This window comes from Ranitomeya variabilis, chromosome 4, assembly GCF_051348905.1.
Source record: "Ranitomeya variabilis isolate aRanVar5 chromosome 4, aRanVar5.hap1, whole genome shotgun sequence".
NCBI lineage: Eukaryota > Metazoa > Chordata > Amphibia > Anura > Dendrobatidae > Ranitomeya > Ranitomeya variabilis.
The window spans coordinates 656,233,200-656,257,568 of record NC_135235.1 but is presented as its reverse complement, the minus strand read 5'-3'; the positions used below and the strand labels follow the sequence as shown (position 1 = coordinate 656,257,568).

Sequence of the window (24,369 nt, the reverse complement as noted above, 5' to 3'; positions counted from 1 at the left end):
TCTGCCTTCTCAGCTGCCTCCATGCTTCCGGCGCCATCTTCAACTCGGCTCCCAGCTCCTGTCCTCACTTCCGGCTGGCGTCTCCTCACCATGACCTCGGGTCACCACAGCACAGAGTGACGGAGGTCTGCCTCCACTCCCCACCAGCACAGATCGTTATCAGCACTCCAGAGGGACTTTGAACAGGATAAATGAAGCAATGCAGCAGAGAGGTCACAGGAGCCGTCCGCTCACATCGAGTGCTAGGCCATGCCAGTCCTTTCTATTTGTAATTAGCTCCTGGACATAGACCCCCCCCTGAGTGGAGAGGGTAACGTCAGCAAAACCTTCCACTGGGGTGAAGCAATGTACAAAGTACAGAGTTGAGACTGGAAATTAATAATTTGATTTGACTTAATATGTAACACCATCATATGTTAAGTTTATGCTATAAAGTTTACATTTTTGTGATCAGGTTATTGAGACAATTGAGGAGGCCTTTAAAATCGAATCTTCTTAACCCAATAATATGTGTATGGGGAAAAGAAAAATAATCAGTTCCCAATGATGTTGAAAAAATACTTATACTTGGCAAAGAAAGTGCTTTTAAATAAATGGCTCCCATCAGATGATCCTACAAAGAAGGAATGGATTGAAGATGCAAAGAGTAACTTGCAACATGAACATGTTTATTATTGTAATTTACATACAAGACATTTCTTCAGACAGAGATTGTGGATTTAAATAAACTGTAATGAATCGTAGATCATAAGATTAGGAAAAAAGGATGAAATGTGTGGGGTTTTTTTGGTGGGAGGCAGTGGAGGAGGTTGCAATACTCTTGACCATATAGTGAATATATAAATATGTAACAATATGAAATATGTAATGCTAATGTTATATTTGTTTTTTAGATAAGAGGTGTATGTTAGGAACTGTATATATTTTAATATAAGTTATATATTGCTTTTCTTTCTCATTTACTTCATTGTCGTTATTTTGTTTGTCTCCGTTATGTGTTTTCTTGTACAGTTTGTCTAAATATATATTTTCTCCCTGTGTGAGTTTTTTGATTGACAAGCAAAAGTGATTTTTGTTTAAAATATTTCCCACATTGTAATCATGAATATGGCTTCTCTCTTATGTGAAGTTTCTGATGCTTAACAAGACTAGTTTTCTTTGCAAAGCATTTCCCACATTCTGAACACGAAAAAGGTTTCTGCCCTGTGTGAGTTCTCTGATGGGCAACTAAATGTGATTTCTGATTAAAACTTTTTCCACATTTTAAACATGAAAAAGGTGTTTCCCCTGTGTGAGTTCTCTGATGGACAACTAAACTTGATTTCTGATTAAAACATTTCCCACATTCTGAACATGAAAAGGGCTTGTCCCCTGTGTGAAGTTTCTGATGTCTAATAACATTTGATTTAGCTGCAAAACATTTCCCGCATTCTGAACATGAAAAACGTTTCTCTCCTGTGTGAATTTTCTGATGAACAACAAGATATGATTTCCCTGAAAAATATTTTCCACATTCTGAACATGAAAAACGTTTCTCTCCTGTGTGAGTTCTCTGATGGACAACTAAAATTGATTTCTGACTAAAACATTTCCCACATTCTGAACATGAGTATGGCTTCTCCCCTGTGTGAAGTTTCTGATGTCTAACTAAATTTGATTTATCTGCAAAACATTTACCGCATTCTGAACATGAAAAAGGTTTCTCCCCTGTGTGAATTTTCTGATGAATAACAAGCTGTGATTTTTGTGCATAACATTTCCCGCATTCTGAACATGAAAAGAGCTTCTTTTCTGTGTGAGTTTTCTGGTGTGTAACAAGACTTGAGTTAGCTGTATAATACTTCCTACATTCTGAACATGAATATGATTTCTCCTCTGTTTGAACTCTCTCATGTCTAACAAGCTCTGATTTCAGGTTTAAATATTTCCCACATTGTGAACAAGAAAATCTTTTCTCCTTTGTATGAAAATTTTTCTGAGTAACAAATGACATTTTGAGGTAAAAATTATTCCTATTTTCTGCACTTGATGTCTTATTTGCTGTAAGAGCAGTTTGACTTTTATTGCCTCCTTTGTGTCTTTTATTTTTTTTAATAGTCTGTGATGAATCAGAAGATTGAACCTGTTTAAAAGAATCAGATGATGGATCTTTGCTGTGAAGGGATGATGGAATATCTGAAGTAATGGCATTCACTTCACTTATATCTTGTGCGATCTCAAGGTCATCTGATTTAAAATTTGCAGATGTCACTTGTCCCTCTGATCTCCTGGTACAATCATCTGCCAAGAATAAAGTTCATTATTTTTGAATAAAATATCCTTAAAAATATATTTTTATAAAATTTCTAAAATATAGATAGAAATTACAAGTCATGTAGATAAAACCAGTTGACAAACATTAGATCTCAGAGCACGAGCGAGGAGAGCATGATGTTGAATCCTAATTGTTCGTTCTGCCTCCGAAGTACTGGAATAATACACCAGCAAAACATATTATGTAGGCCAAAATGATACCAATACATTTAGCAGATAAATAGGACTCGGAAAATGCCAACACAAAAGGAAAACATTTTTTTGCACAATTCAGAATTTTTTTACATAACGCACCTAGGTTTTAGAGGAGGAAAATAGAAAAAAAAATTGAAACAAAAAATGTGGTGAATTCTGTACCAATTTCCCCCATCCTGGTATTTGTTCCCAATCTAGTTACACATGACCCCCTCATCACCATCCTGGCATACATGGTCCCCTCATTCCCATCCTGGTATGCATGGCTCTCTCATCCCTATCCTGGTATACATGGTCTCCTCATCCCTTTACTGGTATGCATGGCCCCCCTCATCCCCATCCTGGTATGCATGGCCCCCTCATCCCCATCCTGGTATGCATGACCCTCTTATGCCTTTCCTGGTATACAAAGCCCCCTCCTCCCCATCCTGGTATGCATGGCCCCTCCTCCCCATCTTGGTATGCATGGCCCCCTCCTCCCCATCCTGATGTACATGGTCCCCTCCTCCTCATCCTGGTATGCATGGCCCCCTTATCCCTATCCTGGTATACATGGCCCCCTCCTCCCCATCCTGGTATGAATGGCCCATATCCCTATTCTGGTATGCATGGCCCCCCATCAGAAAAACATTAAAAAAAAAATAAAAAAACATTCTAATCCCCTTCCTTTCGCTACCTCGCAGCATTCTGTTCTGATGCCACCAACTGATTTATGCTTGCAAGCAGCGCATGGCAATGATGTCATGCGCTGCTTGAAAGCAGAGGACAGCTAACAGAATACTCACCGCTCCCCACGCCCGGTACTATGGGTGTGATCTTTAATAGCAGGCACAGTAGCCGTAGCAGCCAGCAACTGCAGCGGGTGGGCGATCACGTGTGCCCGCTATTTAATGGAATGAATATTCGCTGCTCTCCACTCCCTAACCAGGAACAATATGCTCAGTTTTACATCCATAATAGCCCGAAATAGCAAAGCCCTGATGGAACAGATTAGATTAGGATCAGATCTTTGGAAAGATACATTACCGTAGTGAGTGTCTGATATATGTATAATGCCAAATATTCAGAACAAATGAGGTAGATGAATTATACACCAGAACCGGAATAGAGTGCAACACCCCACTGTTGTACCACAACACCATATATATGATATAAACACAACAGCCATAGAATAGACATTCAACACCTCTTATTGCACAGAAAAGGATGGTGACCTAATCCCTGGGTACAGACCAGCTTACCATACCACAATGAGTCCTGTAGGACAGAGGTCCTGGATTGCCGAAAGACTAATCCAATAACCTTTAGGATATAGATAAATTCTTCTTCTTATCATTATTATACATTTTTATAGCGCCATTTATTCCATGGCGCTTTACATGTGAAAAGGGGAAAATATAGACAAATACAATAAACATGAGCAAAAAAGCAAAAATGGGCACAGCATTGGGAAGTTCATACATTACACACCCAGAAGCCCACTGACATCTATTCTAAATCAATAAATCCCTAGGCCTTAAGTCAGGAGCTGGACCACCGTTGAACCTAAAGAAATATACAACTACCATCTGGCAGCTCAGAGAGCTCTTAGAAATAATTATTCCCACAAGAGACAGACTGCATAACCAGGGCTGAACTATAGCCCCAAGACAATGGTTTGAATGTGCACCTACCTATACAAGAGACTTGTGCGGACATATGCAAAACATTTTTTTTCTTGGTAATCTGGACCGGTTACCAAAACTTGGGCTCACTCAGCTTGGAAAAAAAAAGCCTAAAAGCAAGTCTGCTACAATGAGCAAATATATGAGGGAACAGCAAGAGATCTTCCCAATGATCTTTTACACCTAGTCTGCAACAGCAACAAGGGGTCAAACTCTACGTCTAGAGGAAAAAAAAAATAATTTCACAATCACAAAGGACCACTCTACTGTCAGAGCAGTGAGACTATGGATTCTCTACTGTAACATTATGCTGTAATGTTTGATTCTCAACAAAGCACAAGGAGGGCGTGGGCGCCTTTCTTGACAAATACCATATATTACAGGTTATGGGCACTAGATTCTCTGATGAAACGTTGATCCCGTAACTAGTCCGATTGCCATATGTGGAGTTGGGAAGGATCTATTTCCCTAACATGGGGAAATTAGCATCGGCTTCATGGGGGTTTAAATCCTCTCCCTGGATCAATATTATGTCATGTTCTAGGATGGACTCGATAGACATATGTTTCCCTTCAACCATAAACTGTAAAATAGATCCAGAGTTTAGTAATTAAGGGCAGACTCCAATAAAATGAGGAAAATGAAGCTAAATCGAGGTTCAGATTAATAAGGTGTGAGGCATGAGGACAGAGGCATGAGCGTATCACTGTTAAAGGGAACATGTCACCTGAATTTGGCGGGCTCTGTTTACGGTCCGATGGGCAGTGTTTTCTGTTCTTTCATGCACCCCTTCCTTTCCCACTGGCCGCAATATTGTCTTGCATTTGATTCGGTTTCGTCCTTAGTACACGCTTGCGCAAGGCAATCTTGCCTTGCGCACGCACAGTATGCTTTGCCCAACTGCGGGCAAAGCCGAAAAGCATAAAGCTAGGTTCACACTGCGTTAGCAGCAGCCTGTTCAGCACATACGCTAATGGGCTGCTGTTAACGCAAGTGCCGACGTTTACATCGCGCTAGCGCAGATAGAGCATCTGCAAGCTCTATCTGCGCTAGCAGTGACGGACCCGGAAACGCTGCAGCCCGCGTCTCAGGGTTCGTCACTCAATGATGGCACATCCCTAGCGCACGCACATAGTGGGCGTGCACTAGCGATGCGTCCGACATTGCAGTCAATGGCGGCAGTAACGGACTACGTTACACCGCGTTTATGCCGCGGTGTAACGTAGTAACGGACATCATTAACGCAATGTGAACCCAGCCTTAGTGCGCATGCGCCGGCGCACTATGTCCTGGAAGTATTTCGCTGTGTTCCGGGACATAGTGCACCAGCGCATGCACACTAATGCTTTTCGGCTTTGCCCGCAGTTGGGCAATGCATAAGATTGCCTTGCGCACGCGTGTACTATGGAGGAAACCGAATCAAATGCAAGACAATATTGCGGCCAGCAGGAAAGGAAGGGGTGCATGAAAGAATAGAAAACATCGCCCATCGGACCGAAAACAGGGCCCGCCAAATTCAGGTGACAGGTTCCCTTTAAAGCACCCTAGGGGCCAAATTTAATATCCCACCAAATTGAACAAAACATACCTTTAATGATAATCAATTATATATAAACTATCCACCGTGCTTTTGTGCAGTCTATCCACCTACCCCCTGATATTAATCGGTTAGGGTTTATTGGTGAATATAGATTCTAAAAGTAGGACACTATAATGTCAAAAAAGTTCAAACATGAGGCCCTGAGCAGCAAAACAAAGAAAACAACTTAAGATCGGAGGCTATTACAAGAGGCAACCAACCATGAAACATAACCCAGGCATGTCTCAGGTCTCCCAGCTGGTAATGCCGAGAGCCCACCTTGGAGGGAAGCAGCGTCACAACCAGGAATGCTATATTATTGCAGATGGAGAACAGGATGACTGATGGCTGTGGGACCTCTACACAGAGAGGCGTCGGCCTGGGACCATTTGACAGGGCAAAATGAAGGCAGAGAGCAACACTAGAGGGTGGAAATGGTAGAGGACTTTTAACTTCTCTGTGGTGTCTCTTGTATTGATCTGGTGCCTTATGTCCTTAAGATCGCCGTTCTCCTTCCCTGTTTCATGTGGAGGACATGTCCTATGTCATCCACAGTGTCTCCATACTGCTCTTGCGCTGTCTCACTCCTCTCAACCCAGCCGTGGGCAGAGTAAAGTGCTGTAAGGTGAACGCATCGGCTTTACTGTCGGGTCATCGGCACTCTTTGGCTTTTCCCTGCGCAAGCGTATTATAATTTTCTCTGCCCTCGGCAGGACAGAGGAGCGCGTCTGTGCAGGTGGGGACACTTTGTGGGAGACATAGGTTGTATGACTCTCATGAAGCGAGGAAAGAGAAGAGTGATCATAAGAGAGGTGGCGCCAAATCAAGAGAGGAGGCACTGGATCAAGACCAGAAACACCCATTGGATGGGACCAAGCTGACTGTGAATATAGTTAAAGGTCTTTTCTTGGGATCTCCAGAGTGCATTTGGGACTTTGTTTTTAACATCATTTTAGTATGCTGTATGAGGCCCTAATGGTGGTGGCCGTACTTTATATGAGGAAAATCTGGTGACAGGTTCCCTTTAATTACTGTTCTTTTTTTGTTTTGCTAACTAAATTTCATGAGGATTTAAAAAATTTTGGCTGCCTCCATGTGCCCCCTGTGGGATAATACTAATCTTCCTCGTTTATTACACTGCCGAACTTTGGATAAAAATGGGAAATAATTATGGACACATATATATATATATATAGATCACTCTATTAACATCTAAGAGGCATTGTGATTACTCTCTAATCCCACCCCCTGCACAGTAGCTCCGCCCCCCCACATCACCACACACAATCCCGCCCCCCCGCCCCATTACCACACACAATCCCGCCCCCGCCCCATTACCACACACAATAATTACCACACACAATCCCGCTCCATTACCACACACAATCCCGCCCCCCACCACATTACCACACACAATCCCTCCTCACAATCCCGCCTCCCCGCCCCATTACCACACACAATCCCGCCCCCTCGCCCCATTACCACACACAATCCCGCCCCCTCGCCCCATTACCACACACAATCCCACCCCCCGCCCCATTACCACACACAATCCCACCCCCCGCCCCATTACCACACACAATCCCGCCCCCGCCCCATTACCACACACAATATTACCACACACAATCCCGCCCCCCCGCCGCATTACCACACACAATCCCGCCCCCTCCCCATTACTACACACAATCCCGCCCCCTCCCCATTACCACACACAATATTACCACACACAATCCCGCCCCATTACCACACACAATATTACCACACACAATCCCGCCCCCCCACCACATTACCACACACAATCCCGCCCCCCCACCACATTACCACACACAATCCCGCCCCCCACCCAATTATCACACACAATCCCGCCCCCCACCCCATTACCACACACAATCCCACCCCCCACCCCATTACCACACAATCCCGCCCCATTACCACACACAATCCCACCCCCACCACATTACCACACACAATCCCGCCTCCCCACTTCATTACCACACAATCCCGCCTCCCCATTTCATTACCACACACAATCCCGCCCCATGCACCATTACCACACAATCTCGCCCCCCCGCCCCATTACCACACACAATCCCGCCCCCCTGCCCCATTACCACACACAATATTACCACACACAATATTACCACACACAATACCGCCCCCCCTCCCCATTACCACACACAATCCCGCCCCCCCTCCCCATTACCACACACAATCCCGCCCCCCCACATTACCACACAATCCAGCCCCCCCACCCCATTACCACACACAATCCCATCCCCCACCCCATTACCACACACAATCCAGCCCCCCCACCCCATTACCACACACAATCCCATCCCCCACCCCATTACCACACACAATCCCGCCCCCCACCACATTACCACACATAATCCTGCCCCCCCACCACATTACCACACATAGTCCCTTCCCCCACCACATTACCACACATAATCCCGCCCCCCACCACATTACCACACAATCCCGCCCCCATCACATTACCACACATAATCCCACTCCCCCACCATATTACCACACATAATCCCGGCCCCCCACATTACCACACGAGGCTCCGTCCTCACACATTACCACACAAATCCAGTTTGCTTTTGATTTTACACTGTGAATAAAATGTATTAGTATTATTCTGATTTTTAATTATTATTGTTATTAACTTCATTTTAAGTTAATTTACCACCAGCGTAAGCGCTATTGAATGTGGTCATTATTTACTTTAGTTTAATCACTAGCAGCGTTAATTAGATAGCAATGAGCATGCCGAGCGTTAGCTGGCTGGAAACAGCTAGTTTGTTATAGTAGGATTAGAGGAATCAGATTTATTTCCTTATATGCAGATAAGACGTTCAATTCAGTCTTCACCCCGACTTTTTGTTTTGGTGGGAACATATCCTTTCATGGATTATTTATTGTCAACTGAAATCTGTAAAGGCAGAATTTGCTCCCTACAAAAACAATAAATTAATCGACTGTCAGAAGAGAATAAATTCTGGGAATCAGATCTTGGATTTATCTTACACAATGGGAAATATTTGTAAATTCTGCTAATGTTCTTCTCTACGTCACATGAGAGAATGTTCCAATTTATGGTTATTCACAGTTTGCATCATCCCCGGCTTTTATGCAGAAGATCGGATGTATTAAATATTCTAAACATCCCAAGTGTAACTCAGAGGCGGCCGATCTATCTCATATGTACTGGGACTGAAGGAGTAAGGGAATTTTGGGAACCGGTTATCACATTTGTTGCTGAATATTGTTTTGTCATTTCACTTTTTTATAGGAGTCAAGATGGATTGTCCTACTAAGGATCTAATCACTTCACAGTCATTATCTGGGGAATTAATTTTGAAGACTACATAACTTTGAAAAAATATTATATTTTAACAACAACTTGGGTCAACTTACACGTCACAATAAATTAATTGCTGCGATAAGTAGAGGCAAAGAGTTTTGGAAACATGGGCAACAATTATTGACGGAAGGATTTTCTCTTCTTTTCTCTCCTCTGAATGGGGGAGGGGAGAGGTGAGGAGGAAGCATTTAAATAGAAAAAGAAAGGAGAAACAAGACAATTGTATTGTATTTCTTAGGTTTGTGTGTCTACTATTTATATTTGAGCACATAATTAAAAAGGACTTGGACTGATGTCTCCTCATAAATGCAAGGCCCACCGTACAGATTATATTTTTCTTCACATGATTATCTATGTTGTCAGCAAGTTCTATGTACGATGTAATTTGGCTTTGCAGTTTAGATATCTGGGAAGGTAAGGATCAGCATCTTCTAATTCCAGGTAATAGGGTGCATTCCCCAGGCTGTAAGCTCTGGCCGGGACAGGTCTCACTCCAACAGAAGGAATTCTAATGCCCAAAGTAATTTTGGTATAGCAAGAGAATGGTAACTGCTCGATTGTGATATGGACGAGCTACACTTACAATAAAGCAGCCACATATAGTGACTGAGAATAATCTGCAATTTCTCTATATTTAGTGGTTACTACTCACCTGGGTAGTCATCTATAGGAATCTCCTCTGTAAATCGCTCATCACCCCTCACATATGTCTCTGTAGTATTAATATGGGTCAGATCTTTACCCTGAAACAAATATTGTATAAGTCACAGACAGATGGAGAAGTCACATCTATGATCATCTCTAATCCTGCCATCTCCACCGATCTCATTACATAAGTATAAAACATATAATACTGGTGGATAAAACAAGACTGAGCACAAAGGTACCGTCACACTAGGCGATATCGCCAGCAATCCGTGACGTTGCAGCGACCTGGATGGCGATATCGCTGTATTTGACACGCAGCAGCGATCTGGATCCCGCTGTGAAATTGCTGGTCGCTGCTAGAAGGTCTGCACATTATTTGGTCGCTAGGTCGCCGTGTATCGCCGTGTTTGACAGCAAAAGCGACGATACCAGCGATATTTTACACTGGTAACCAGGGTAAACATCGGGTTACTAAGCGCAGGGCCGCGCTTAGTAACCCGATGTTTACCCTGGTTACCAGCGTAAAAGTTAAAAAAACAAACAGTACATACTCACCTGCGCGTCCCCCAGCCTCTGCTTCCTGACACTAAAGCGCCGGCCCTAAACTGAAAGTGAAAGCAACAGCGGTGACGTCACCGCTCTGCTGTTAGGGCCGGAGCTCAGTCAGCGTCAGGATGCAGAGGCTGGGGGACGCGCAGGTGAGCATGTACTGTTTGTTTTTTTAACTTTTACGCTGGTAACCAGGGTAAACATCGGGTTACTAAGCGCGGCCCTGCGCTTAGCAACCCGATGTTTACCCTGGTTACCCGGGGACCTCGGCATCGCTGGTCGCTGGAGAGCGGTCTGTGTGACAGCTCTCCAGCGACCACACAGCGACGCTGCAGCGATCGGCATTGCTGTCGCTATCGCTGCAGCGTCGCTTAGTGTGACGGTACCCCAAGACCTTCACAGCCATCTACACTTCACAGGGGAGATCTCATGACCCCTTCTCTCCATCTACCTGATGATCCTGAGGAACAATGGGATCATCTTGTTTACAGTCCTGTGGAAGAAGAGGACGGGGACATCTCTCTGGTGTTGTCTTCTTACTGGATAAAACTGGAGGAAACACATACAGGGATAGAATTCATTCTTTACATACAGATAGTTATAGGCTGTGTGTATTTAATCCTATTACCTGGTGATGTGAGGGGCTGGGGAACCTCCATCATGATGCCCTTGTACAGATCTTTGTGTCCTTCTAAATACTCCCACTCCTCCATGGAGAAATAGATGGCGACATCCTGAAACCTTATAGGAACCTGACACATACAATGATACCATCATCCCCCCGAGCCCTTCATAGCGTTACTGAAAAATGTCCCAGCATTCCCAGCAGTGTCACCTCTCCAGTCAGCAGCTCAATCATCTTGTAGGTGAGTTCTAGGATCTTCTGGTCATTGATGTCTTTATGTATCAAGGGGTGAGGTGGAGGCCCTGTGATTGGGCTAAGGGGTCTTCCCCGTCCCTCAGATACAGGGTCCTGACAGTGGTCACTAGAGGTCTTCACTACTGTGTAATCCTGGTTATGGAGAGACACATTAATAAATCTCACTACAGACATTTCCAGAGTCCTCACCTCTCCAGTTCTGTCCATCTGTTATTCCCATAGATAAGAATGATGTAATGTGACATCATCAGAATCTCTCACCTCTCCAGTAAGCCGGAAGAGGATCTCTAGGGTGATGTATAATATTTTCTCCACCATCTTGTTTTTGTCAGTGTTCATCCTTGTGAGGTCAATCTGCAAAATTCTCTAATAAAGATCTCCAATGAGTTGATCTGATATTGTAGGAATCTGAATTAGAAGAAGGTGAGCCGATGTAATATTATGAAGATTCTAGTGTAATAATAAAAAAATACTCGAGCTAATAAGGGGAGACATATAAGGAGATACAATGTGTAGATGTTGTGTTTGTTCTTCTTGTATGGGCTGAAACATAAGTTGCATTAGAACCCCACCAGCGAGCCCTTATTCTACCCCAGCTCTGCACATTTTGGTATTTTAAAAACCTTATGTAAAACCCACCAAAACTCCACAATTTGTAAAAATTGTGCAACTTTTCAAAGCGATTTATGAATTTATTCTGGCGTAATGGCTTTGATGAATCGCGCCAATGGTGTTAATATTTAACAAATGTTAAATATTTGTTGAAATAAAAAAATTCATCGTCCAATAATTTATATCTGAAAGAGAACCTTTCATCAGGTTTTGCAAAGTAAAGTACAGACATGGTCATATTGGTGGTATAATACTGATTAAACTGATACCTGTGATGAAGAAATCCGTTTTGTGGTTTTTGTTTAATCAGTGTTTGAAGTTCTCCTGTGATCATATCTGCGTGCACCGGGGTGGACTGTGGGCTGGGTCATTTCTTGGTGCTCTAGTACCTTAGTCATCCTCCTATTCTCCATCAGTGATGGGTCTCCTATCTTAAATATCACACCAGCGTAGTAATTGCTGTGGTCCCCAAAAAAACAGTATTTTCCCAAGAAAATGGCACCGCCTGCATCTCCAGTTTATTGATCTCTTTCTTAATCTGAGCATGCCCTGCCTACTATGAGTAGAGGACCAGCGCAGGAGCGTGCAGAAGGGAAGAAATATATCGCTGCTGCTCAATATATCTTGCTAGTGAAGGCAACAATCAGAAGAGCGGCATAATATTACAAAGAAAAACAAGTTTAACCCAATAAACTACAAGTGCTTCTCACTAAATTAGAACATCATCAAAAAGTTAATTTAGTTCAGTTCTTCAATATAAAAAGTGAAACTCATATATTATATAGAGTCATTACAAACAGAGTGATCTATTTCAAGTGTTTCTTTCTGTTAATGTTGATGATTATGGCTTACAGCCAATGAAAACCCAAAAGTCATTATCTCTGTAAAATAGAATAATTTCACAAAAAACACCTGCAAAGGCTTCCTAAGCGTTTAAAAAGGTCACTTAATCTGTTTCAGTAGGCTCCACAATCATGGGGAAGACTGATGACTTGACATATATCCAGAAGACAGTCATTGACACACTCCACAAGGAGGATAAGTCACAAATGGTCATTCCTAAACAAGCCAGCTGTTCACAGAGTGCTGTATCCAAGCATATTAATAGAAGGTTGAGTGGAAGGAAAAAGTTTGGTAGAAAAAGGTGCACAAGCAATCAGGATAACCACAGCTTTGAAAGGATTGTCAAGAAAGGGCCATTCAAAAACCTGGGGGAAATTCACAAGGAGTGGACAGCTGCTGGAGTCATTGCTTCAAGAGCCACCACACACAGTTGTATCCAGGACATGGGCTGCAAGTGTCACATTCCTTGTAGCAAGCCACTCATGACCAATAGACAACACCAGAAACATCTTACCAGAAACATCTTACCTGGGCCAAGGGGAAAAAGAACTGGATTGTTGCTCAGTGGTCCAAGTTGTTGTTTTCAGATGAATGTAAATTTTGCATTTCATTTGGAAATCAAGGTCTAATAGTCTGGAGGAAGAGTGGAAAGGCACACAATCCAAACTGCTTCAGGTCTAGTGTGAAGTTTCCACAATCAGTGATGGTTTGGGGAGCCATGCCATCTGCTGGTGTAAAGGTACCTTCACATTAAGCGACGCTGCAGCGATGCCGATCGCCGGCCGGCACTCACAGTCAGTGCGGGAAGCAGACGGCGAGGGACCTGACGGACACCGGAATGTGAGTATGTACTGTTTGGTTTTTTTTACATTTACGGTGGTAACCAGGGTAAACATCGGGTTACTAAGCGCGGCCCTGCGCTTAGTAACCCGATGTTTACCCTGGTTACCAGTGAAGACATCGCTGAATCGGTGTCACACACACCGATTCAGCGATGTCTGCGGGAGATCCAGCGACAAAATAAAGTTCTGGCCTTTCTGCTCCGACCAACGATGGCACAGAAGGATCCTGATCGCTGCTGCCTGTCAAACTCAACGATATCGCTAGCCAGGACGCTGCAACGTCACGGATCGCTAGCGATATCGTTTAGTGTGAAGGTACCTTAAGTCCATTGTGTTTTATCAAGACCAAAGTCAGCGCAGACGTCTACCAGGAAATTTTAGAGCACTTCATGCTTCCCTCTGCCAACAAGCTTTTTGGAGATGGAAATTTCATTCTCAAGCAGGACTTGGCACCTGTCCACACTGCCAAAAGTACCAATACCTGGTTTAAAAACAACAGTATCAGGCCGGCCTCACACTCAGCGTATGTAAATACGGTCCGTTTTTTACGGCCGTAATACGCAGAAAAGTCCCCAAAATAGTGATTCGTATGTCATCCGTAGGCAGGGTGTGTCAGCGTATTTTGCGCATGGCATCCTCCGTATGTAATCCGTATGGCATCCGTACTGCGATATTTTCTCGCAGGCTTGCAAAACCAACATCGAATGGATTTATGTGCTCAAATGTTATTTAAAACATATATACAGTATCTATATCTATATATATATATATATATATATATATATATATATATATATATATATATATATATATACATACACACACATGTCATTGAGACACACACACACATATATATATATATATATATACACTGTATTTATATTTAATTCAGCGCGAGCTATGTGAAAAGCCGGTAATTCAATTGCCGGCTTTTCATTTCTCCTTCCCAAACCCGACAGGATATGAGACATGGTTTACATACAGTAAACCATCTAATATCCCCTTTTTTTTTTGCATATTCCACACTACTAATGCTAGTAGTGTATGTGCAAAATTTGGGCGCTGTAGCTTGTAAAATAAAGGGTTAAATGGCAGAAAAAATTGGCGTGGGCTCCCGCGCAATTTTCTCCACCAGAGTGGTAAAGTCAGTGACTGAGGGCAGATATTAATAGCCTAGAGAGGGTCCATGGTTATTGGCCCCCCCGGCTACAAACATCTGCCCCCAGCCACCCCAGAAAAGTCACATCTGGAAGATGCGCCTATTCTGGCACTTGGCCACTCTGTTCCCACTCCCTTGTAGTGGTGCGATATGGGGTAATGAAGGGTTAATGTCACCTTGCTATTGTAAGGTGACATTAAGCCAGATTAATAATGGAGAGGCATCAATTATGACACCTATCCATTATTAATCCAATAGTACTAAATGGTTAATAAAACACACACACACATTATTACAAAGTCCTTTAATGAAATAAAGACACAGGGTGTTGTAATATTTTATTATACTGGTAATCCACGTGAAGACCATCGTCCTGAAACAAACTTAAAAAAACAAACAAACAAACATGAGATAATGACTTTTGGGTTATTGCTGTAAGCCATAATCATCAAAATTAACCCCTTCTTGACGGAGCCATTTTTCATTTTTGTGTTTCTGTTTTTAGCTCCCTTTCTTCCCAGAGCCATAACTTTTTTTTTTATCTTCGATCAATATGGCCATGTGAGGGCTTGTTTTTTGTAGGCCAAGTTGTAGTTTTAAATGACTCCATTGGTTTTACCATATAGTGTACTGAAAAATGGGGGGAAAACATCCTAGGGCGGTGAAATTGCAAGAAAGATTTCAAATCCACAACTTTTTTTTTCTTTAAACTGGCCTTTCATTATGATTCTCCAGGTCATTACGAGCTCATAGGCACCAAACATGTCTAGGTTTCTTTTCTCTGAAGTAGTGAAAAAGAAAATCCAAAGTTTGTTAAAAAAAAAAATTTTGCGTAATTTTCCAAGACTCGTAGCGTCTCCATTTTTTTTAGTGATCTCGGGTTGAGTGAGGGCTTATTTTTTGCGTGCCGAGCTGACGTTTTTAATGATACCATTTTGGTGTGGATACAATCTTTTGATTGCCCGTTATTGCATTTTAATGCAATATTGCGGCGACCAAAAAAAAAAAAAGTAATTCTGAAGTTTTTACTTCTTTTCTCGTTATGCCGTTTAGCAACTGAGTTATTTTTTTATATTGATAGATCAGGTGATTCTGAATGCAGCAATAACAAATAGGTGTATGTTTAATTTTTTTTATTGCTTTATTTTAAATGGGGCAAAAGGGGGGTGATTAAACTTTTATTTTATTTTTTTAAACCATTTTTTTATTTTTTTTTTACTTTTGGCATGCTTCAGTAGTTTTTATGGGAGTCTAGAAGCTGCCATAACCCGATCGGCTCTGCTAGATATAGGCGATGATCAGATCGCCTGTATGTAGCAGAATTGATGACCTGCTCTGAGCGCTGTCCACAGGAAAAATTATATCTCTCAAAATGTGATGATTAGTGATGAGCGAATATACTCGGGTGGTCTCTGGAGCCCTCCTGCCTGGGTGTATACTGCAGAGGAGGAGCTAATCTTTTTTTATATTCACTTAGTGTCAGCCTGCTAGCGCCAGCAGCATACACCATGGTCCTGTGTCCCGCAATAACACAAAAGAGAAAGGTAAATTTATTTAAAAAAAAAAACTTGGTAACATCACCAAGTAAATAAAGACTGATTTATAAAACTGTCTCACAATTTAAGGCACCGGCAAATCATAATAGTAAAATATGCACAGCAATATGGCGTTCCCTCACTTCTGAGCTTTGCACTGTGACTGAAAAGTATTTTACAATTACACGTAGAGTATTGGCACACTCAGGAGAAATTGCACAACAAACTGAGGTCCATTTGTTCCTATTAGCCCTTATAAACATTAAAAACTTGGAGCAAAAACAACATTTCAGCGTTAAAAAATGTTATTATTCTTTCTTCACTGCCCAATGGTATAAAATTCACATGTGGTGCCAACCTACTCACTGCACCTCTAAATGTATTCAATAGGGGGGTATAGTTTGTAAAATGAGGTCACTTGTGAGGGGTTTCTGTTGTGGCACCTCAGGGGATCTGCCAAAGTGACATGAAATCCTCAAACCATTCCAGCAAAATCTGAACTCCGACAAGACACTTCTTCCCTTCTGAGCTTTGCACTGTGCCTCAAAAGTAGTATTCCCCTACATATGGAATATCAGTGTACTCCGGAGAAATGGCACCAAAAATTATATGGTCCATTTTCTCTTTTTTTTTAAAAAAGATTTAGGACAAAACCAATATTTTTAAGGGAAAAATTTATTTTTTCATTTTCAGGACTCACAGTTATAAAATACTGTGAAGCACGTGTGTGTTCAAGGTGCTCACGACACATTTAAATACGTTCCTAGAGGGATAGAATTTCCAAGACAGGGTCACTTGTTGGGGTTTCCACTGTTTAGGCACATTAGTGCTCTGAAAACACGACATGGCCTTGCTCCCAAACAGTAGTTTTCCACCATATATGGGGTATTGGCGCACTCAGGAGAAATTGCACAACAAATTGTAGGGACCATTTTCTCCTGTTAAACTTGTGAAAATGAAAATTTTAGGACTGAGTCAACATTTTGATGGGAAAAAGTAAAATTTTAATGTTTTCCGTCTTTTATTTCATTGTTTTAATTCATGTGAAGCACCTGAAGGGTTAATAAACTCATTGAATGTAGTTTTGAGCATTTTAAGGGGTGCGGTTTTTAGAATGGTGTCACTTTTGGGTATTTTCTGTCATATAGGCCCCTCACAGTCACTTCAAATGTGTTGTGGTCCAGAAAAAAATTGGTTTTGTAAATTTTGATGGAAAAAATGAGAAAGCGCTGGTCAACTTTTAACCCTTATAATTTCCTAACCGAAAAAATAATGTTTCAAAAGTGGGGTGATGTCAAGTTGACATGAGGGAAATGTTATTTATTAACTACCGTATGTTATGTGGTATAACTTTCTTGTTTAAGAGCTTATAAACTAAAAGTTTGAAAATTGCAAAATTCACATGTAAAGCGCAATGGAATAAATAGCGCTATAAAAATGTATAATAATAATAATAGTCGCATGCGTAGTGCCCGAACGCAGCTTACTACACGTGTGAACTAATTTAAATAATGCCTTACCTTGTGCCACAGCTGGAACTTCGCGTCCACTGCAGTTCTTGCGATGAGCTCAGCTGACCGCGAGAACTGCAGTGCACGTGACCGCCGGGGTTATCTCCAGTCACTTGCCAGTTCTCACGGTCAGCTGATCGTGAGAACTGCAGTGCAGGTGACCGCCGGAGACCAAGTTATCTCCGATGGTCATCCTCAAGCTCCGATGTGTCTAGGTGTCAGGCTGGATGGTGGCATAATGTCACCGTTCAGCCAAATGCATCCAGATGTAGCAGAGCTGAACTCATCCTGAGACAGTCTGTATATCTTTTCAGAAGACAGGTAAGGATATTGTTGCTTTTTTTATTATAATTCTCTTTCAGGAGATCGAGGGCTTCAGGGAATTAGAGGAGGTCGTATGGTTTAATTTAGAATATTAAAAGGAATCTGTGTCATTTTTTCAATTAAAGGATTTTATTCTGGCCGTGTCTTTACTTACCATATAACTATAGTATTAGTAATGGATAGGTTTCTTATAGACGCTTCTCCATTACTAAGCCGTGGGAATGATGTCACCGGACAAAACAAAGGTGACATCAACCCCACAAGTATTACCCCGCTTGCCATCATTACAGGGCAAGTGGGAAGAGCCGGGTAAAACGCCACAATTGGCAAATCTTTGGATGTGCCAGTTGTGGGGCGGCTGCGGGTTGAAATTTTTAGGCTGGTGAGGGCCATAATCCATGACCCTTGCCAGCCTGAGAATACCGGGCTGCAGCGGTCTGCTTTTTCCTTGGCTGGTTAACAAATATAGGGGGACCACACACTATTTCTTTTGAAGGTGATCCCACTTTTTTTGCTAACCATCCGAGGTAAGCAGACTACTGCAGCCTGGTGTTATCAGGCTGGTAAGGGTCATGGATATTGGATCCCTACCAGCCTGAAATACCAGTCCCAGTAGTCTGCTTTACTCTGGCTGGTTAACAAATATAGGGGGACCCCATGACTTTTTTTAAATTATTTATTAAAGAGGGGGCTTCCTTGCTTTCCTCCACTTCCTGTGGCGTGTACTTCTGGCTGTGTCACAAGATTCACCATTATGTAAATTAGTACACATGCGCAGTAAGCTGCGCTACCGCTCCGAATACGCATGTGATTAGGAAGATAATGCGGTTTTACCGCATCTAATGAAAGTGTATGGGTAATTTACGCAGCAGAGACTAAGCGTCTCTGCTACATAGACATGCTTCGGTCTGGAAAGACGCACCACATGTCCGTCTCCGCAGGGAAGCCACGGGCATCGGTGATCGCATAGTGGGCATGAGATTTCTTGAAATTCCATCCACTATGCTATAACATCTGGCCGCTGCAGGTTGGATGCTACAGATGTACCCAGCGTCCAACCTGCAGCGTTTACTGACCGTGGGAACATACCCGAATATATCTGCAAACAGGAAATCGCTTTTTTCCTTCCCAGAAGCAAACTTTCAATAGCTTTATTTCAAAGTGACAAAAATGCAGGCAATGAAAGAACATATCAAAAACGCAGGTGACCTGCTAGTGACCTCAGATGCAGATTTGGTGCAGATTTCACCAGTGTCAAATCCTGAGAAAATACTGAGCCATTCCTGACGGGGAGGGAGGGGGGGACATACCCTTACATGTGTACTGGTTAAGGCTACGTTCACATTTGCGTTTTGCGGCGCAGCGTCGGCAACACAACGCACAAGGCATGCAAAACGCATGCACAACGCAGCGTTTTGTGACGCATGCGTCCATTTTTGGCATGATTTTTGTCGCAAAAAAACTGCATCATGCAGCGTCCTCTCCTCCCTGACGCTTGCGCCAAAAATGACGCATGCGTCACAAAACGCTAGACAACGCATGTCCATGCGCCCCCATGTTAAATATAGGGGCGCATGACGCATGCGTCGCTGAACCTGTGCCCGACGCAACGCAAATGTGAACGTAGCCTAAGAAAGTGAAAACAGGAGTGAAGGGGCTAAAAACGAAAATAGCATTTTTTTATGTATAAAATATGAACAATAATTGCTAACGTTATTTTTTTTCCAATGTTAAAGACAAAGGAGAGCAGCTGCTGAAATTGGGGCCCAGCCTGGTGGAGCTTTGTCTGTTATCAGCCGATGTAACACTGGGGATGACATGGTCATAGTCACATGGCGCTTAAAGCCCACCCTAAGGCCGGGGTCACACTTACGAATTAAATGTGAGTCTCTCGCATCAAGTCCCGGCCAGAGCGTGCGGCTGCATAGAAATCCATGCAGGGCAGTGCCGGGTATTGATGTGAGAGACTCCTGCTGAACTCACAAGTGTGACCCCGGCCTAAGGAGAATGCTCAGCAATGACTGCCAGAGGGGGACGGGGACCGACTGCCTCAGAATATGGGGATTTTACCAAACATATGTGATTACCTGAGGGAGAACACACATTACATGGGGCCCCAACACAGCCGGACCACCCGGTATTAGTACTGAAGGGGTTACTGCCCCCGCCCCCGCCCAGTAATGGGGAATGTCCAGCACCTACCTCCACCTGCAGAGCCGCACACCACATATATGGCTGTTCTGTGCGCACAGGACCCGTGATGAGGTCACAGGAGGGGAGGAGTCAGGGGGGTCACATGATCAGGGGCCTCAGTGTATGCAGGACTCTGCTGTGCTGGTTGTCATGGTGCTGGATGAGGGGAAGTTTCTGTGTGGGGTCAGGAGGGGGTTACAGTGTGGATGTAGCCGAGCCGTGTGTGTATGGGGTGTACGGAGCAGAGTCGCATGTGTACGGAGCGGAACCGCGTGTGTACGAGGAGTACAGAGCGGAACCGCGTGTGTACGAGGTCTATGGAGTGGAGCCGCGTATGTGCGACGTGTACGGAGCCGCGTGTGTACGAGGTGTATGGAGCAGAGCCGCGTGTGTACGCGCGCTCTCTCTTACAGATTTGGGGCATCTTGGTAGAAATCTCTCCCAGTCTCTTACTTAGGCCGGGATCACACATGCGCGAAACACAGCCAAGTCTCACATGTTAATACCCGGCACTCAGGGGTGAAACGTGCGGTTGCATGTATTGCTCTGCGGCCGCACGCTTCGCTCCTGAGTGCCGGGAATTAACATGCGAGACTCGGCAGCACTCGGCAGATGGAACACACTTCTGTAACTGTGTGTCCACATACTCTGAAAGATTAGCAGTTAGGCAATTTATACCTGATATAATAGGTCTCCCTGGTGGGCACTTGGAATCTTTATGTATTTTCGGGATGTGATAGAATATAGCTAAACTGGGTGTTTTGTTGTAAATAAAATGATACTCTTTCTTATTTAGGATCCCTACTGCTTTCCCTTTATTAGCTAAAAGACTACGTTTTTTTGCAAAACGGGGGGTGGGGTCACCGAATAGTTTCTTGTATGTTATCTCATCACTCAATAATCTCAAGGACTCCTCATGGTATCTGCCCCGATCCATAATCACAATACTACCCCCTTTGTCCGCGTTGTGGACCACAATATCATTATTTTCCTGAAGCTCCATATGAGCATTTCTTTCTTCCTAGTCAGATTCTGCCGCCTGTATTTAAGATTCCCTTTATTAATTTTCCTTATTTCCGAGGTGACTAAGGTTTCAAAAGTGTGGAACGCCTGAGAATACTCACTTGTAGGATTAAAAGTAGATGGATTGGCCAACTGTGTATGTACAAAACCATTAATATTCTGTGGAGTCAAATCGGATCCTGCCAACTCCTTTTTAAAAAAATATTTTTTAAGGGCTAGATTTTTATAAGGTGGAGGGATTTTAGTATATTATCTACAAGTTACAACCACTAGCGTCAGGTGTGCCCACGGTTCAGTATTTGAAAGTAGCAGCCGGGTGGTCCGCAGTGGACCAGGTCAAGTACATCGGGACCGGCGAAATGTGTCACCCACTGCTAAATTATGGGGCTGCAGGAGCATGGAGGGATATATAAGATATAAGAACAGCGGCAGTGCAGGCGCCATACCTTAAGAGGGACGTTGCCCTCGAAACGCGTCGGGATTGGCCCCTACACACATCCGTCACTAACGGACAGGTGACGTCACCATCCTATCACGCCCCCCGCTCACCTCGCTACGCTGCCAGCGGCGCCATCGGCCGTGGCCAACGCTGAATCACAGTGGCGGGTCTCTTCGGGGGGATTGCAACCCTAGGGAGGACGCTCCCATTGGAAGTATCACTGGACTGTGGACGAAGATATCGACATACAAGTGGCCATTCTGTGCACAGGACTACACTTCAACTGTGAGTGCCGTTCAGCACGGCAACCTTTTATACACTTTTATTTGTTGACAATTTCCTTCTTTTTCAGTTAATTTAATTATCTAAAAAATTAGAACAAGTATTTTGTTTAGTTTTATCAAGAAAAAAAACGACATTTGCAGTAATCGCCTAACAGGCAATCCGTGCATGTGTTACGGCTTTCGAGCAGCCTCGGGGACTCAAACACATTTTTCCCACATGCCAAAGACACTCGGTTAGCACACGAGCATGCTCGGATAATGCTTTATAGGAGCACGTTTGCTCATCACTAGTTTTAACCTTTCATTCGAAGAAAAAATAATCCAGAATGTTGAAAACCAAATTTGAAAGGTAATATATTGGCGTCAAGGATATGAGTGCACACATAGATTCTTCCTATCCATAAAATATAGCAAATTGAAAAATGCACTCCATACAGTATTGATATGCTATAAAAATAACTTTTTTTGTATGTAATTTCTTTTAGTTACAATTTCAATAATTCAGATTTTGCATATTACCATACACAGTTGAAATGTCTTTAATCCTTGTTTTTATGCTAACCTGGTAGAGTTGTGTTCACACAACAATGTCAAGACAGAATCAGAATAGTAATTAATGAAATGGAATAAAAATGTTAATTTTCCTCGCTGCTGATGAGTAAATGTAAATCCAGGACATACGAAGATAATATTGTGGGTTGTTTATTGGTTTTAGTCAACGCGTTTCAAAATTTTCCAAATCTCTTCTTCATGACATAACCATATTTGTGTAAATGTGGTTACATAATGAGGAAGAGGTTCGGAAAACTTCAAAACGCGTTGACTGGTATTGTGGTGCACATTTGTAAACCTAGCTGTTCTATGTATGTAAATATGTTTAAAATTATTAAGTATTTAAACGTGCAATGTTCTAACTCACATTCTTGAGTTCCCCCGAAACGTCGCCTACTTCAGTGCATTTGAAACTGGCTGCTCCTCTGGTTGCTACATGTCTTCGAGTCTGGATCTCATATTGGAGAAATTTGTGCCAAAAGAAAATGATTATAAATTGCCAAACAATGATTAAGGACATTTTATCTGTATATGTTAATGTACAAAAGATCAAATTGTTATTGAAATTGTAAGTAAAAAAAAATCTACAGTAAAAAGTCTTTTTCACAGCATATCAATGCATTTTTTTATTTACTTTACAGGCTAGGCACCATGAATACGTTGATGCCACCTGTCATATGAAGAAGCCTTGTTTATCCTCTACTTTGTATCCAAGTGAATAAAGACTGTTAATGGTTCGATGAGCTTGATCCTTGTTTTTCTGCCATTAACATGTTGTTAACAGCTGTGGGTGGCTTGCGATTCCAACTTCGGCTGTTAGCTGACATGTGCCGTAAAAGTTGCAGGCTCATTGTCGGAGCCTGCAACACACAGGGGTAGGTGACCTTAGGCTACTTTCACACTAGCGTATTTTTCAAAACGTCGCAATGCGTAGTTTTGGCAAAAAAACGCATCCTGCAAAAGTGCTTGCAGGATGCGTTTTTTTTCCATTGACTAACATTAGCGACGCATTTGCGACGCATTGACACACGTCGCAACCATCGTGCTACGGTTGCGTCGTGTTGTGGCAGACCGTCGGCTGCAAAAAACGTTGCTTGTAACATTTTTTGCTCCAGACGGACCGCCATTTCCGACCGCGCATGCGCGGCCGGAACTCCACCCCCACCTCCCCGCAACTCACAATGGGGCAGCGGATGCGTGGAAAAACAGCATCCGCTGCCCCCGTTGTGCGGCACATTCACTGCTAGTGTCGGTACGTTGGCCCGACGCTTTGCGACGGGCCGAGTACGACGCTAGTGTGAAAGTAGCCTTAGTCGTACCTATACATGTAAGGTCGGAAAGGGGTTAAATTGAATTTCAAGAAAACAAATAAAATGAATCCAGCTCATCAGGTGAGCTATCCTTTGCTTTCACGCTTTGACACGGCATTCACCGGGCTAGGAACAAGCAATCAATTGGGAGAAGAACAAGGTGCCAGAATGAGAGCTTAGTATAGACTTTATTATTATTATCAGGGCCAAACATTTAGTTAAAGAAGGGGTTGCCTAGTAGTGGACAACCCCTTTAAGACCTGTGCACAATGACGACATTGGGGGAGCGCTACAGCAATGTAGTTTTAGTATGGGTAAATGTACAAGCAAATTGGAGTTTGCTACAAGACTCCTAATATAGCTGAACAGGCAGAGGATGAGAAAAGCAGCAGCAAATTAAAAAAGCAGCAAATAATATAATAATAGGGTCCTAATTATGGGGGATTTTAACTATAGACTAACAAGGTGTGAATAAAGTTAAGAGTGTCATAAATATCTATCAGTTGGCATATCTCTTACAGTTAAAAAGTCATAAGTTTGTTAA

At 43.0% G+C, this 24,369-nt stretch overlaps 2 protein-coding genes across 2 annotated transcripts in view; both read right to left on the bottom strand.

Annotated features, from left to right (window-relative positions):
- Nucleotides 1-24,369, bottom strand: part of LOC143768177 (uncharacterized) — a 381,688-nt gene that overhangs the window by 296,752 nt on the left and 60,567 nt on the right. The gene's annotated exons all lie outside the window — the stretch shown is intronic.
- Nucleotides 647-20,269, bottom strand: LOC143767477 (uncharacterized). The gene is made up of 7 exons (XM_077255854.1): nt 20,227-20,269; nt 11,460-11,606; nt 11,154-11,330; nt 10,947-11,070; nt 10,770-10,867; nt 9,774-9,864; nt 647-2,280 (listed from the first exon to the last, which is right to left on the bottom strand). Exons 2-7 carry the CDS (start codon nt 11,535-11,537, stop codon nt 1,100-1,102), a joined length of 1,749 nt encoding a protein of 582 aa, XP_077111969.1. The 5' UTR covers nt 11,538-11,606; nt 20,227-20,269; the 3' UTR covers nt 647-1,099.

Coding starts and splice junctions, on each gene's coding strand:
- LOC143767477 (XM_077255854.1), bottom strand. CDS start 11,537: ATGAACACTGACAAAAACAAGATGGTGGAGAAAATATTATACATCACC. Junction 10,868..10,946: donor CCAGCCCCTCACATCACCAG/GTAATAGGATTA, acceptor TGTTTCCTCCAG/TTTTATCCAGTAAGAAGACA. Junction 2,281..9,773: donor TCCTATAGATGACTACCCAG/GTGAGTAGTAAC, acceptor TATTCTTGGCAG/ATGATTGTACCAGGAGATCA.